Genomic DNA, 17,643 nt, shown 5'->3' with positions numbered 1-17,643 from the left:
CTTCCTGTCCCAGCTTGCTCCATCCACGAGACGGAACAGTGGGAAAGAACAAAAGGAACAGTCACCGGGATCTCCCACACGACTCCCACCTCTCCCCCCTCCTACCCCCGTCCGGAAATCAGTACAAGGACAGATGATTCCAAACGGACTGTTCTCGCATATACAGAAAGGCTTGTTTTTGTTGGAGGCATGTGCCGCTCAGCCGAGGTTGGGTGGAAATGCCAAAACCTCAGAGACAGAACTCCTCGTGTTTATTTTTAACTGGGGAGCTGTTGACCTTTAAGGGTCCTGATTATCACGTTACTTATTCATTTTTACATAAATAAGAGAGGCTGAAAATGACTCATCTGCGGCTTTTTCCTTTACAGTTTTAAAGCTGCTGTCGGGAACTTTAGTGTTGATGTTGGCACCCCCTGTGGACAAAGCCGTGCCTCTTATCTCTTTGCTGTTTTAGTCCTGTACACGCTTAAAAAAATCTCCTCCTGCTTTCTTTAACAGTCACATGCATCACTCACTTTAAATGTTTGTCCTGGAAAATGTAAACAAAGGCAGCGTGAAGTTAATCGCTTCGTCTGACACCTACCCCCCCACAGGCGGTTTAAGGCATTAAAAATAACGATATAGAAATAAACTTGTCTCTGATTGTCTGGTTTGCCTTTGTAGGTCATATAGAGTCATCAGAATTAATTTCAGCCTGTTTCATAACCAGTGAAAAAACTCCTCACAGGAGCTTTAAGATTTCAAAATAAAAGCCTTACCTCCAGAATGTGCTCATCTTGCTGCTCCCTGTCCAGTTTCCTTGAAGTAGTTGTTACCAGACCTGTAAGAGACAACCAATGACAATAACATTAATTATATGTATACAGAATTAAACAACAAAAACAAGGACAAAAGATCACAAAAAATGCTGATAAAACAGTTCGACAGATAAATGGGCCTGACCGATATATGAGCCGATACTAGCTTATATATAAATATCGGTATTTGTGTAAATGTTGGTTGAAAAGAAAGTGCAGGAAGATCCTCTTGGTCACAATTCTTTTAGGGATCTTGTCAGAAATGTTTTTTCTGTTAAACAAAATATGATACAAGCTGATATAGGATATTTAAATGTGAATTTAGGCATCAACTTTCAGCAGTGGACTGGAACGTGTAGCTGAAGTCGTCTCCCCTTGAGTGAAGGAAACACAATCTACGAGCCGTGCAAAGAAAAGAAACAATATTCGATAAGTAAATCTCCAAACTTAAAACTTAAAACCATCCCTCCCACTCGCGGTGACATGATCTGAACCCTGCTGGTGATCTCATCAGTCACCCATGAGTAAAGAGTTTGCATCTGGAGGAGTGCTCCGTCTGAAGTTCTTCCCCGTTTCTGGCCAAACCAGTTGCCAGACAGCCCACCACACTGCCTTACACATGTGAAATATCACAAAGGTCTGCAAATAGTGCCCAAACAGAAGCACAGCCTTGACACCCGGCTTTTACTTCTTCCACAAGCTGAATAAACAGACAGACAGTCAGCCAGGCATCACCACCGCAGGCTTCAGTACTTTTTGAAACAGAGAAAAAGAAAGTCCAGAAAAGATCCTGCTGCCGGTTGAAGTGTTTTTAAGGGTCTTTTTGAGCCGAGTCGTTCATTTTAAGTAGCCGCATTGATGCCGTGCGACATCAATCGCACAGAGGGGACTTTGTTGAGCCGGGCTTTGAGAAACAGCAAAAATAAAACGAACTCGAGTCCTGAGTTTCTGGCTAAACCGATTCTGAATTCACAAACAAGGGAAGAAAAGAGCAGAGAAGAGAGGGGGGGAGGGATATAGCTACACGGCTACGTTAAAAGCGGCGTTCTGTTCTCACTAGCAGTGTAATTGCAACTTTGCAGAGACGCTGAGTGTAGAGTAGACGTGCCAACTTCAACCGCACCAGAGCTGTCTGCTTGCCACACTGCGCCTGATTAGCATAAAGCAAAGGATTTCCGAAACCCAAACCCATCAATGGCACATATGCCTGCAACGAGAATAGCAGGCCACAACTTACAGGTCCTGAAATAGCCCTCCCTCGGCACTGCAATTGAGGCATATGAGCTCCCCCCCTTTTTTTATCCTCTCCTACTTCGGCTTTATTTAATCTGCACAGCGAGCTGCAGAGATATACAGCGCTACTGATATTCGATTAGAAATTCCTTTAGATGCAACCGATCTTGTGTCTGCTCATCTAACGTGACTAAATAAAGATAAGAATCGTATTTAAATGCTATTTTTACAACGCTAACACCCACTGCAGGAGTAAATATAAAACAGGAACCAGCCTCTACATCCCGTCTCGCACACACGAGAGCTTTTCAAACTGACGACACGTGTAAAGTTCAGCAAACTCGTACGTCTTGTAGGAATAACTCTTTGCAGCGTTGCATGACGTCTGCAGGAAAGTTTGCAGGGGATCAGCAACGCGCTTCATGAGCCAGCGAGCTGTAGATTATTACCATCAAAGCTAATAGTTCTGCTGTGCCACATCAAAACACACCACGCTGACTAATTATTCATGTGCTTTAGCAAGGCTGGAGCTGATGGATGATAATGTTTTTACGCTCCCCTGTGTGCCGCGTTAGGTAACTCCTTTCTCTGTACATGTATTATAGAGCAGAATACAGATGACAACATTAACCACACCGAGACTGATTTATACTTCCTGTGCTATTCAGCGGCCTAATCAAAGCTTGGCTAGCTATCAGAGGAGATAAAGCGCTTGTAATGGGAGCAGAAGACTCTCAGTGCAGAAGAGACGAACATAACAATAGAAAAAATCACAAAAGTGGCCTTAAGTATCCCACTGAAGGATAGAGATTTGATTTTAGATTCACAAACATGATTTACTCCTGGAAGCTGCACTCGCAGGCACACTGGAGGATGAGTTAATGACGCAGGGTGGCACATTATTTCATGCCCTCTGTTTACGGGTGCATATGCTCGCTCAAAAATCTTATATATTTTGCTTCAGGGGTCATTTTTCTTCCTCTCTAACTCTCCATCTGACACATAAATTAGCGCTGCTACCTCCAGCTGGCAATAAGAATGGGACATTTGTTTTTACAGAGGAGCTTGAGGGAGGACAAGAAAGACAGAGAGGCTACAGGGAACGTGGAAAGTTTTTTGCTCACTATATCACTGTGATATTTAATGACTGCAAACCTTAACCGCCGCTGATATGTGACCGTCCAGAGCTGCAGCACAATAGGCATGGTGTCATAAATATCAAGCGTGTTTCATAAAAATGGGACTCCTTCCAGATACAGTTGTGCTTTCAGCAACAGCAGGGTGATGACCTTCTCACAGCGGGGCGGAGAGGATCCTGCCAAACTGTTTATTCTTAATATGCGTCTCAAATACAGCAGATAATCCTGTCTTAAAGACATCTGCCTTTCATTGAAAGGTCTGTCCAAGGTTCCTCTTTTCAATCGCAAAAGTGTGCACTGTGTAGTCTGTAAATCTTGTTTATTTTCTGTTAAAGGAGCAGTTCTCGCTGTCAGTCAAAGCTGGTGTTCTCTGTAATCGATAGAAGCTATAATATTTAGCTGTGGAAAAAGTTGTACAAACAGCTCAGGGTTTCGCCCATTCTACATTCCTACAACACCCAGCATGCATTGCGCCCCTCCCTCTGAAAGGAACGGCCCAGCGAGAGACGCTGGAGTTAAATGCTACTGTTTCACTGCAGGCAACGGCTCAGAGCGGTACAGGATCCGAAATATGACGAGAATATATACCGGTGGATCGTCTAAAAAATCTTCAGGTCTGCAGTCTACATTTCAAACCTGACGATTTTGAATGAGACATGACATCAGAGGCGGGTGCCCCGGATTGAGGAAGTGTAGTTTAGCGAGCTCCCCGGCCAGACTACGTAAAATGCGTCATCTGGCGGAGGTTTTCCAGGGCCCATTGGAGAAGCGGATAGCGTCCTCCACAGGCACATTTTTTCCTACCATAATGGCATTAGCTCCGCATAATAGCATGATAGGACTGAGGTTGAAAATCGGCGAACTGGCCCTTTAACAGCAGAATTGAATACACTAGTTAAAAAAGTCTATCAATTCTAATGTCACAAGTTAAAAGTCAAAAACCCAAAGATTTCCACTTTACTATCACAATGGACAAAGACAAACCACTGTTTGCATTTTTGTCCAGTTAAAGGACTTTAAATGAATAAAAGTTATTTGTGTCCATAAACTGACTGATGGCGACTAATTCACTAACTGTTTCAGCTCCACAAGAGTCGGCCTGGTGGATTATGGAGCGTGACCTCTTGGTGGAACGGTTTGAACCACAAGCTCAATTTCACTGCATTCTTGCATTTTTTAAGTTGGAGTATTTAAGATTTTTGATGGCGCATGAAACCAGCATCCACTTCAAGATGTAGAGATGTCTGGGAGCAGACTCTCCAATCTGAAGAGCAACAAACATGTTGCCTCTGCTGCTGATGATTGAAGCTATTCTGATGCATGTTCTGTTGGAGCTCAAACGCCTTTTGTTGGCTCCTGACACGCTGCCAGCCCTCTGCCAGATCTCTGACCACGGGATTGGCCGCCCACTCTAATATCCGAGCACTGATATCACTCTCGGAAAATAATTCACAAAAACTTTGTTTCCAAAAACTATACACCTTCCAAAAATCCATACCTATTTAAACTTACACTGCGAGTTGAATCACTTGTGTAAAAGCTACATGCTCACCAGGAATGGCTGCTTTATGTAGCATTTGTTTGCAATGGCGTTCCAACCAATAAAGGTGCATACCGCTCAATCTCTACCTCAACGTTAAAGGACTGTAAAATGAGTGGTTGGTATGCCAGAGCTCGCCAATGAAGTCTGCACTTCCAACCCGCAGTCTTTGACAAAACACACACACACACACACACACAAAAGCCATCCTGAGGCGTGGGCCGAGCTCGGCCGACAGTAATTATAGCCATGCTGTTTTGAGAGGGGGAGAAAAACAACAGCAAGGCAGCAGTGGCACTCTCGACCATGTCCTTGAGCGCTACAACCGCTGCTCTAAAATGGACGCCTGCAGGGAGTTGAGGAGTCCAGGACATTGTTGGGCCGCTTCATACCCGGGCAGCGCTGCTGTGATTAGCAGTCTTGAGAGTGACACACATATTTATGTGACACACATTTAGCTGTAACTCCAGACAATGGGGAATGCGCCGGGTGTCTGCAGAGGCTGTACTTGTTGTGCAATTTTTAAGTCCTTTGGATATTTAGCATTGTTGTTGATGAGCTGACACTAAGCTATGAAAACTCATTATTTAAACCCTTGCTATTTCTCTCCTGCGCGAGGAAAGTAATGAACACTGCAACAAATTACTTATCCCGAAACCCAATGTTCAACTCCAGACAACTATATCAATATTCTCAGCTTCATTAGCAGTTAAGTGTCTGCCACTAGAGCCTAAAACAACACTGTGAGAAGTATCTGTTTTCACAGCTCGTGGTGCCATCTACAAGCTCAAATGAAAACTGTGGGACACCAAAATCCAAAGGACTGTGGGAGCTTGAGGAGGGATGGTACTTCAGAGCGGGGCCTGTTTGTCACTTGCTTTGTGACCAAGTCTTTAAACTGCTGCCCGCTTTTATTTTGAAGGAAAGCAATGCTCGGCATGCCAGTTAAAAGGCAGTGTGGTCCAAATTAAGTTCTGTTCTGTCGACAAGAAACACACAGAAGAGAAGAGAAGGTCATTAATGCAAACACTTACATGCGTAAGGGTCTTTAGAGAGTGAAATGCTGTGAGTGGGGCAGCACTATTTACACTGGGATTGAGATACCTCAGCACCTCACAGCTGCAAGGATTATTTGTAATCTGAAAAGACAACCACGTCATGGAAGAGTCGGGGCGACGGGGGGATTCAGGTTCCCAAGTGCTTATGAATGAGTGAATGTTACGGGGAGTTGTGTGAGTGGATGGGACGCTTGGAAGCCTGAGAGCAGCTGAAGAACCAAAGTGCTTTCTTGGAGTGTTGACCTCGTGTCAGTTCTGATACGTGCACATGAAATCTGGGTGGTATTTAAGACGAGTCATTGGGATTACTGCGCACATTTTAAAGTCAAGTTGAACTTGCTGGCAGTTTTGTGCTGTTGATGGCACAGGAAAAGAAGTGGACGGAGGCTTTGGGCATCACGGTCAGGGGGTCGTAGCAATAGCATAAGCATGTTCCCAGTTTGTGTGGTTTAGCAGTTAGCTTAACAGCTACCAACTCACGTTACCTAGCGTCTGGATCCTAATATTTCAAGAAGGCTTACAAATGAGTTTTGCTGTGCCTCTGTCCAACTTGTACGAACAGGGACTAAAAGAAAAAGCATACTCAGAATGAATTGAATGTCCAAATTGCAGTCACAATGTGGTGCCACCTACAAATTTGCAAGAGCCACAAACTGAAGCTCTTTCCTGAGTTTTTTCGAGGCACCTTTGAACCTTTAACATTTAATTCTGTCCACTTGAGTGGGAGAGGCATTTTGTTGTGCACCAACAACAGCAGCTGGGTCATTTCAGAGGTGTCTCAGAGCACTTCCACGCTTACGCAGGAACACTACCAGTGATGAAACATTGACACTGCACATTGTAATGTCACTGTAGTGATATCACTGTGGTAGCACCAGTGTCGCATCTGCTCCGCTGTCTAAGCTTTGGTTTACCTCACTGACTTACAGTTTAAGCGACAGCAGTGCTTCTCTGTTGTGACATATTTGTCAATACACTGTCTTGAACTGGGCCTCTGCAAACCTGCACAGGTTTGTCAAATAAAAACACTGTCTTTGAAGAGAGCAACCCTAACCCTAAGTCAACCAATCGAAAGTTGAATTTAAAAGGCAAAATGTTTCTTAGAATTTGAGTCATGTTAGCTTAGCATTAGCACATTTTCTCTGAGTGAAAGAACTTCCTTTTTGCAAGACTATTCACAAGGAATGTTTGGGTGAATTTTCTTCCATGTAATTCTCAGCTCCATGTTCACAGAAATCAATCAAGATAAAATTAAAACTTCACACACCAACAAATAGAACATTTAGGTTTCTTTACTCTCCACAAAAGACCATGACTGGCACATAAAGATAATGGCCCCAAAGGTCCCAGGTTGGATTTGTTTCAAAGATAGTGCGGTTAAACTGAATCTCAGCCAACTGAGCCACCGTGACCACTCTTTGAAGTTTTGAAGAGAAAAATCAGCTATTTTTCATTTCCACATTTTCTCCTCACAATCTCTTTTGAGAGCTGTGACAATCGTTTGGCCCCCAAATCACCGGAAACATCAGGAAGTTGTTGGAAGTATCCATTTCCTATCTCACTTCCCCCGATAGTGGTTGGGCCTTTGGTAAACCACTGATAACAGCAGTGTGTGTGTGTGTGTGTGTGTGTTTTCTTCCTCAAAGCGTCACTGAAAGTTGCTGTGCGCACCACGAAATGTGGATGATTCACACCTGCAAGTCCCAGTGGCTGTTTTCCCTTTACCTTTTTATTCCACCCCCAGGGGACGACTTATAAAACACGTGGAAGGTATCCAAGCCTGCCAAAGCGTCGCCCGCAGCATTCCTTTTCTATTGATGACAATGAGCTGTCGGCTTCAGGGAAAGAAGAAGGGATGGGCCGAAATTGTTGATTCACCGCGGAGTATCTTGCATCATTTTGGTTAAACCGCTGGAGTGAAGGCTGTCATTAAAGGGCAAACACAGTCAGGTATAGACAGTCACGTCCTATTAGAGGCAAGTTCTTGTCGGCTTTAACTGCGCCATTGTCTGCTGACGAGTACAGCTTGGCGCCATCATTGTTGGGTGGAGTGTTCAACAGGCGTAGGGTGCTTTGGGCACCAATATCATATGTCAGATCAATGATAGTATGTCCTAAAAAGTCAGTGGGCAACAGTAAGGTAATTAGACAAGCTTAAGAAAGTACCACTGCCACACACAGAGGGGGAATAGGTACAACAGGAAGTAGAGTAATGAGCATTCAGCAAGATAAGACAGCTATCGCAGTGATCTTTGCCCCAGCTCTCTCTCCTTTGCTTACATACAAGAAAACTTCCTGTGTGTGTGCGGTCTGTGTGTGCGTCTCCGTTCGGACTACATGTTCTGCCTGGCTGCCCTTTTCTTACACAAGTTCTGCCGTAAGTGCTCTGCTCAAAGTCCAGAAATTCATGGTGCTGCTGCAGCCTTTCAGAGAAAAAGCGAGCGGGTGATTCACCAGGTAAAATCGACTGACTCTCAAACAGAGAAGGTGTGCAGCTCATGTCAAACACCTCAGATGGATCAGCTCAGAGCCCTCCGACGACTCTGTTAGAAAAAGTGGAATCAGACTGGACAGCTGGTGTGCTGAATGTCTTGAGTTGTTGTGCAGAAAAAAACATTTTTATTCCAAACTTACACCCAAGAAATAAACAACATCTGATCCCTCTACAGTGCTAGTACCTCGATTTGAGTATTGGCAGATAGAGAGTACACCTACGATAATTGTGTGATAATATTGGTGGAAAAACACTGATTGCTGACATTTTGATATCTTTGACAAACACTGCACTCTCTGCTGGCACCAGATTGTTGTTGTTGGTTACCATCACACAATGATGTATCCGTCACCAGTTGATTTTTGGGAGGCTAATGGGTTATGGTGTTGGACTGGTGCAATGACTGGCCTACCTTATACCCAAAGGTAGTATAGGAGGTACAGCAACAACTCTAAAGCCCCTTTCCCATTGGTCAAAAAACACGCCAACACCCGGCTTTTTTGCTTAATGGGAAAGGTCACAATCGGCATTCAGACCCGGGTCAAATGACTCTTATTTATAATCATCGCCTCGGCTCCGATCGGCATTGATTGGAACACAAAACTTGCGTGAACACGTTAATCTCCGCCCCCTTTCCTGAGGACGTAACCACCGTAACATCTTCACCGTTTACATTTGGCATTTGTGATGTCAGACAGACACGCAGCAGAAAAGAGACCGACAGGAGTATACTCCACTGGCAATGGGCGAAGAGACAATCACCTTCTATAAGCGGATCTTTCCGGGCCTGGACTTTACAGAGCCAGTGTTGGTCTGTGCCGGAAAAAAAAAGGGCAATCAACGCCACCCAAGGCGTCAAAACGAAACCTTAATATGCGTTTGAAGCCTGACAGGCTGCTCGGAAAAAGCTGCACAAGGAGGTAGCCCAGGATAGCAGGCTAGCTAGTTAGCTTGGAACACACATATGGCATTTGTGACGTCAGACGGTGACGCAGCAGAAAAGAGACCGACAGGAGTATATTCCACTGGCAATGGGAAAAGAGACAATCACCATCAATAAGCGGATCTGTCCGGGTCTGAAAAACCCGCGCCAACACGCTTGTTTCAGTTGTAAAGGAGTATAAGTACAACAAAGTGACATTTTACACAGAGCACATACAATTATGCTTCTGTCTGTCTCACACAGCCTGGATCCTGTTGTGATCTGTTGACAACAAAGCCTGTGAGTCCTTATCCAGGAAATACAATTCTCCTCAGCCGCCAAATCAGGGCTTAGGAGCCTTGAACAGCCGTGGTCATGTCTGTGGGTGGGATGAGATCTGTGCCACCAGACAACTGAGCGCTGGTTCATCTTTTAAAATTTCACACCCCAACAGCATTATTCAAATTCACTGATCTCATACTGATTGAGAACACATAATTCATATCCAGCTGACTGGCACAATTTGCACCCCACGCGGCTCTGCAACGTTTTCTTTCCTCCTCTCTCTGTTCCAATCCCTTCAATAGCAAGCTGTATCAAAAACCGTCAAGTTCTAAGCTCTCAGACGGTGGGATTGCAATTGAGAGAGAAGAGCTGGCCTTGCACTTTAATGACAAACTAAAGTCAAAGAACAGCCAAAACAGCAGGACTTGTTTACTTGGCAGAAATAAAGTAGGCCTAAGCCTTTCATCCTGGGCTTTACAGAGCCAATGCGGGTCTGTGCGGGAAAAAAAAAAAAAGGGGCAATCCACGCCACCCAAGGCGTCAAAGCGAAGCCTTCATATGCGTTTGAAGCCTGACAGGCTGCTCGGAAAAGCCGCACAAGGACGTAGCCCAGGCTAGCTAGTTAGCTTGGAACACAACAAAGTTCCAAAAGCCGCACACAAAACACAGGCCTTAACGTCTTTTCCTCTCTCCCGCCCCTTTGTAGAGCTTTGTTGATCTGCCAAGGCACGGCCTATGCTTCCAATGCAATTTTAGAACGTGTAATTACAGAGACTTGCATGTTGTAAATTTAAACATTTTCAAGAACCTGTAATATGCGGTGAGAACGCCATATTGAGTTGATAATGTGCAGAGATATCACGTCTATTTTGATGCCGGTTAATACCACAGATACAGAAAATAAACCCTAATTTGTAATCCAATTCAGGCGTCTGCAGAGGACTCCTTCTCCTGTTTCCTCTTGTTTTCTCTCCCCTCCTACCTCTCTACCTCCACTCTCAGCCACAATCTTCAAAAACAAACAAGAAAAAGGGAAATCAAAGCAGCAAAGCAGCGATTTAATGAAGTTTTCTTTGTTAAAAGCCGTCTTTGTTGAACCTGACGCGAGGGGCTCTGGTGTCCCACTGATTAAAGTTTTAACATGCTTTGATATGCATGAAAGGGTCTTATCCTTATGCTTCACTGTCCTCCATAAACAGTTTTTTTTTCCTTCAGAGAGCTCCTCTGAAGCTTATAAAAAAAGATACAGCCTGTAAAGAGTTTCTGCCCACAGTGGACTTGGCCATAAGCTTCATGAAAACTCTGTAATCCTAGGAGTAGGAAATAATTACTGCAGATATGTGGGCTACAGACGCTTTAGTCAACTGCTCAATAAGTGATGGACTGGAGGTGTACGGCGGGAAAAGGTACGCGCAGACGGATGCAGGCCTTGATGGGGAAAACAGAACGAAGATTTCATCAGCTTCAGAGGGAAAGGAGATAAATATACTTTCTCGTGCGGCAAAAAATAAATAAAATAAGCAAGTCCATTCAGTTACAAATCACCTGCTTTAGTGTAAACACATCTTTCCAGCTATGGTTCTTGTATTATCACGTTACTCGCCCATAGAAGGACGAAAATAACCAACAACATATCCTGAGGACACTAACGATTGTAAAGATATTTTCTCCACACCTCAAGGTCTTCCTGCGCTTTTAAACCCGCGTTATGTATGACTGCTTTGTTGGAAGATAAATTTTCAATTTCCCACTACTTTCCTTTTCCGGCCTCCCTGACTTCTTATCAGCATACGCAAGCTGATCTTGTCATGCACGCGGACCAAACATCGACCTTATGTGTCCGCATACCTAAGGTTTCCTCTCCTCTGTATCTGTTTATTTTTCCTTCTTCTTTTCCTGTCCAGCGCGGAGTGCCCGGCGTTGTACTGTGAGTGAGGCTTGTTTGGGAAAGACGTGCAACATGAAGAATCCTTATTTGGTCAGAAAATTCACATTGCTACTTCCAACCAAAATAACTCCAGTATGTTGATGGGACAACCTTGGGAAACAGGACCACACACGTGAGTGAGGACGAGCGGGAGCAACTGCTTCACTAAACATTCCTCTTTGCAGTTTAATGAGCACTGGCATTCATAGTTTTAAGGTTTGAGGACAAACTGTTGTCATTTGTTGGTTTCAAAGACAGAATTTACCATCTTATTTTGAAAATTTGATTAGTCAAAGCAGTCATTCAAATTTACCCTACCTTGTTTATTTTGTATTTGTATAATAAAGCTGCTTGGTCACTGGTCAAAAAACCTGCTAACACCTGCTAACACACAGCTTTTTTGCTTAATGGGAAAGGCTACAACCGGCATTCAGACCCGGGTCAAAGGACTCTGCTATAGACCCGGGTAATTATCGCCTCGGCTCCGATCGGCATTGATGGGAACCCAAAACCTGCGTCAACACACTAATCTCCGCCGCTTTCCGGCACGATGCTATGCTCCATCGCTAACTTCTGCGACTCCTTGTCATCTCAGCTGCCCATCTCTGTCCGAGCAGCGCTCGAACATCGTTCCAAATTTGTCGGCACCGAGTTTGACAAACAGACTGAATGACTAATAGATACAATAAAGACCTAACCACTGTAACATCTTCACTGTTTACTAACCCTGTCTCCGGCGCGTTCGTGAAGTCAGATGGTGACGCAGCAGAAAAGAGGACAGGAGTATACTTCACTGGCAGTGGGAAAACAGACAATCGGCATCTATAAGCAGGTCTTCCCAGGTCTGAAAAACCTGTGTCTACACTTTAAATTTCAGTGGGAAAGGGGTATAACTGAGCTCAACTTAATAGCTCTGATAGGGTTACTACACACATAAACAGAACCGATCCCTCACCCCTCTGAGTCCAGCAGAACAAGAATGAATCTGTAAATTTACCAGCGAGCCTCTGTCCGTACATATAGCTTCACTTTGCACCTATTACAAGTATTTTCTCTGCTATTCAACTAAACATAGCCCGCTCCTGCAACTTTAAAGGAACCCAATGAAATATTAATCATCACACCATTTCCAGAGCACCATATGAGAACACGCTTTAGAGTGTTAGAGTGGAAAAAACCCCTGTAGGCTCAACCCACTCCTGTCCTGGGTTAAAAAATATTGTGTTCACACTGCTCTTCCTTTTTCGCAGGAAAGGGGAACAGGAAGCTCGCAGGAGCGATAGTACGTCTCAAGAAATCTGCCCCCCCCCGAGTCTCAAAGGATAATTTAATATGTAGTGCAGTGCTTTGTGTATGTTTTATGTTCATGACCTTAAAAGCAGCTCATATATTTAGATGTCTGTTTATGATGTATCAGGACATCCCAACTGAGCTCTGCTTTCATGTAAAGAATACAATGTTACCTTTGCAATGTCTAAACAACAAGGTTTGGTTTTTAATATTTAATCATTAAGACACTGGAGCCTAGATAAACTTAATTAAAAAAAGGCTACCTTTAAAGCTTTATCTGATGAGCTCATTTCTCTTCAGTGGTTAAATGTTTCTTTCTAACAGCCATATCCAAGGTTACCATTTGTACTACAATGAAAGCTCAGCGCAGGGATTTCCTTCTCAAAGGATGCAATTAATAGAGACATGTATTGCCATTACAGTAACAGTGGTCTTACCTGTCTTGGCGTTGATGGCGAAGAAGCCCTGGGGATTGCCGCTGGTGATCCGGTAGCTGAGTTTATCACTGGCCTTGGCGTCCGGATCAACTGCGTTTATCTGGATGATTGACACATCTTTAGGCGAGTTCTCCATGACTGAAGGGTAGTAGACGGGCTCGGAGGTCTGCGGCGCGTTGTCGTTGACGTCCTGCACTTCGATGTAGACCTCCACGAAGGCGGAGAGCGGCACCACGCCGCGATCCATGGCGTAGACTGTGAGCCAGTAGTGCGGGGTCGTCTCGTGATCCAGCAGCTCTTGCGTGCGGATAACACCTGGGAGAGGAGATGTAAACAAACACTTTAGCCTGCATCGTGTAAGAGAACTTTTGCATGTGCAACACGTGCCCTGAGTCTCACATCGCTCGCTGCACTATCGGTGATCCCTGAAAATCGATTTCTGGCAAAGAAGAGAGCAGAATTTTTGAGCACCAGCGGACCCTGAACAGGCAGATGTAGGGGGTGTGTTGAGGCCGCTTTGACTGAAACATGTCAAGGTGATAGATTAACAACAACCAGTCAGTGCTCTCCTGTTTACATTCACTGGCAGGGAAGTTTTTTTTTGTTTTTTTTTTACTGCCATGTGGGGGCTGTAGCCTTCAGCTGAGCAAACAAAAGAGCTTTCAGAGGCCTGGGAGTTGTGTGATGATTAAATGGAGGAGTGGAGGATGGGTAAGCCTGGCAATCTGAAGCAACCAAGAGTGGATTTATGAAAATATGGAGCTAAGTGAGAGAAAACTCTAAATGCATTATGCAACAAGGTTAAATAGCAGAAAGATGTTTTGCGGAAGCATGAAAAACAACTATTGTGTTATTCATGTGAAGAAAACATCAGAGGTGTATGTTTTGTATCAACAAAGTACCTTTTAATGTCATGAAAATGCTACTTAATGACTGTAATGTAAAAACAACGGACCTCTATTACACAAAGCCATCTGTCAGCACAAGTCAGGACGTTAAAATGTCTGAAACTGGCAACCCGAATGTTCCCGCTGATCCTTCTGAAGAAAACCCAACAGCAAAGTCCACAGGAGTGAATTTTGCTTTAGTGCTTTTCATCTCCACCCGACCCCACTCACAAGCACTCACCAGGTGCTCAGCAGGTACATTTGGGATAAGTGTGTGAGAGCGTGTGTTTGTTCCTACAGTATGTGTGTGTTTAAATCGGTGCAGGGTGTTTCAGTTTGAGAGAGAGGGTTTGTGCGGACGCCTGTGTGTTGGTTTCCTAAGAGTCGAGTTATTTCGAGTGTTTACTTTACCAATGATTCAATTATAAGCAGACTGAGATGATAACTTAATGCCTGCTGTTATACACAATCTTAAGGATTTCCTTTAAATTGGAGTGAGCACAGTGTGATTGACAGATGTAAGTGGGCCTAAGTCTTTTTAAGTACTACCGTAAAATTCGGTGTATAAGACACACTTTATTTCCCTCTAAAAAGTGGGCTGTGTCCTATATGCCGATGAGACCAATATACCAGTATAAAATGCAGAGAGAGGTGTGTTATTGTGTCACGGTACTTTAACCAGACGATAGCGATACGCGGTTGTTAAGTGGTGACGTCACATTTCCTGACGTCGCTGCTTTATTTATACAGTCTTTGGTTTTAAGCGAGGAAAACTGACTTGATTGCTGCCAACGCTTCGTCACGGACATGCACGGTCATGATCTTCGTTGCAGCCGCCACCCTCACAACAATCAACGTTACCATAGGCTGCCAGCTACCGCTAGCTACCACACCGGGAGCTAGCAGGTTTGCAAACTCGACATGGTGCAAACAGATGGTAGGCTGTAACTTGTGTGTTTTCAATGTGTTTTAAATGAAAATAGTGTTGTAATAACTTGTAAACATGTTTAATAAATAGCTACAGAAAACTTTTCTCCCTCTGGGATGCACCCAAAAACAGACTTATATTCCGGCGCGACTTATATTCCAAATTTTACGGTATTTAAAGTCTGATACTTTGTTACTTGTTTTAATTCTATAGAACCAACAGAAATGTCACAAAGTAAAGAAGATGCAAAGCAATGCCTGTATAAACAAAGAGATGCATTGCTGTTGTTTTGAGTTGACAATACAAAGGTGCTCATGCTACAATAACAAATTAATTTTCAGCCACATAAAACGAAGTACCTTTATTTTATTCTTGTCTTATGTTGTTAAGCTTCTCATTGCTTTAACATCCTTTACAAAAGTCACTTCAAACTAAAACACAAAGTGAGAAAATCAGTTAAATGTGAAGCGAGCGAGCGCAATCACAAAGCAGTTACTTTGATTATTATTACCTTGCTGTAATCATGTAATGGTGTAAAAAAAACAAGTATATTTGATACACTTTCCTTTAAAAAAAGTGGACAAAAGAACAACAAAACAAGGTTTGCGGCTGCTGATAAAAATAAAACACTATTGTCTTGATAACGTGCACATTTGAGGTCCCATTATTTGAACAAGAAGCTATAAGCCAGAAGGGAGCAGCATAAACACACATATCTTTGAGACATTGGAAACTCAGACAACCTTTATAACAACCACTTCCATGTCGGCGCTGTTTGCTATAACCTTGATAAGTCCAATAGGAATTTATTGCTGTATTTGCTTTTATTATCGGGATATAATAAAAGTGACTCATGGTATTGGTACACCCTTATCGTTTCAGGGTATGTAAGAGGGTGTTGTCCATTTTCCACCATTAGTTTGATTCTATTACACTCGCACACTTCCTGGTGGCCGTGATAAGAAGAGGGCCCTGCACAAAACCATACAAACACACACATTTCAAAGGTTTAAATAGTTTACATAGACTCTATTTGCTGCTGCCTGTCTTCACCCTCTGTAACTTGATGATGTTCTATGAAAGAGTGTAACTGAGATCAGCCAAACATCTTGCTCCGGGCGATGACAGATTTTCTTCAGAGAAAAGTTAACGCTTTTAACGACTTGCCACAAAAATTCTCAGATTTAACACGGGAGGGGAGTTTGGGGGGGGTACAGCTCATTTATTCTCCCGCCCCTCTTTACTTTAGCGTCCCTGCGTTTTGGGCCTGGGATCCTCTCTTGTCATTAGTCATCATTATAGCTCTTTCAACTTAGCTCGAGGCATGTAATAAGAAGGGTAGTCAGGCAAGGAAAAATAGGTAGCTCCCTAAAGTTTCCCGAACGCCAAGAGTCCCACAGCAAAAACAACACTGGCAGGTGCGTCGAGAATGCAAAGTAGATGATGTTGTATAATGAAAATAATGGCTTAAAGCTGACAATACACAGAGAAAAACACAAGTTATCACCAGGAGAAGTTATTAACAGGAGTGCATGATACTGGATTTCTTGCCGATATCCGATATTTTCCAACCGTTTTGCGATACCGATATATTAGGCACACGTTTTTTCCCACCTAATAGCAGAGAACATCAAGTCTCCCCTGTAGAGGAATTGATATCATGCCTACTCTCATTGTACAGGCCAAATACTGCCATAAAGCAGACATCTTGCACCCTTCTCGCGCTTGACGGATGAGGCGTTGTACATAAGGTCACGTGTCTTGTCACTCACATTTCTGAGCGCACCTGAATGCAGCATCCCCTCGAAACACGGCAGCGAGGGAGACATGCCCGGACTTGTTTTCTGCACCTACTACGGAGACATCAGTAATTGCTGACAGACTTTTTATCGTGTGTGCGTCCATGAATATGTAAGTTTAGCACTTATGGTCAGGTTACTCTCTGTTAGCGTCGGCTTTGGCCGCGAGTGTATTTTAACGTGAAGCATTAAGTCTGGTAAAATGAGGAGAATGTGAGCTAACTGTTAGCTAGTTAAGAGTTGTGAAAGTTGTTTAACTTCTCTTCGAGTTTCTGTGACTATTTAGTCTTTATTTGTATATTGTTGATAACTTTGCGCAGGCAGTGTGCCCGCACACTCGCGCCGAGTTCATGTCGTAGCATTACATCAAGCTTTTTTAGGGAATCATCGAGCGTTTAGGATGATTTAAAACGTTTTATCTGCAGATACCGATAACGTGCAGAGAATATCGTGCATCCCTAGTTCTTAAGTTATAAGAGAAACAGGTGCAACATTAAATCACAAAGAAATAGATACAATAATGACTAATTTATGATCTTACTCACGGCCTGCAATTGATAATAAGGATCCCTACAGGAAGAGAAAACTGAGCAGGATATAACAAATGTATGACATAAATAAGAAATGGAGACGCTTATGTGAGCGATCCTGAGCGGAGACACAAAGGGTGAGGAGGATGAATGTTTCAGCCACACGCTGAGAGGGAATTAGCAGGAAGAAAGGACGTTAAACACAGAACGTTTAAAGATGAGAAAGAATGAGCGGGCGAAACGTCTTTAAGAGGTTAGAGTCGAGCTGATCGTGTACACACACGCACGTGATCTTATAAAGACAAAGTACAAAGGAAAAGGAGAGACAAATGGGAAAGTATGAGACATCTCTTGTGCCTCTGCCAGGGATATGCCCA

At 43.6% G+C, this 17,643-nt stretch overlaps 1 protein-coding gene across 3 annotated transcripts in view; it reads right to left on the bottom strand.

The window, feature by feature from the left end:
- fat1a (FAT atypical cadherin 1a) overlaps positions 1–17,643 on the bottom strand; it is an 80,161-nt gene that overhangs the window by 48,614 nt on the left and 13,904 nt on the right. For all 3 annotated transcript variants that reach the window (XM_069665250.1, XM_069665248.1, XM_069665249.1), the window contains exons 3-4: positions 13,123–13,437; positions 759–820 (exon numbers count right to left, since the gene is read on the bottom strand). In XM_069665250.1, the coding sequence (XP_069521351.1) occupies positions 759–820; positions 13,123–13,437 (377 nt within the window). The remainder of the gene's footprint in view (positions 1–758; positions 821–13,122; positions 13,438–17,643) is intronic.

The sequence above is a fragment of the Semicossyphus pulcher genome, unplaced genomic scaffold, assembly GCF_022749685.1.
Source record: "Semicossyphus pulcher isolate SPU_LCO1_2020_fin unplaced genomic scaffold, fSemPul1.0.p SCAF_17, whole genome shotgun sequence".
NCBI lineage: Eukaryota > Metazoa > Chordata > Actinopteri > Labriformes > Labridae > Semicossyphus > Semicossyphus pulcher.
Note: the sequence above shows the minus strand (reverse complement) of the source record. Positions and strands in the feature narration are given on the sequence as shown.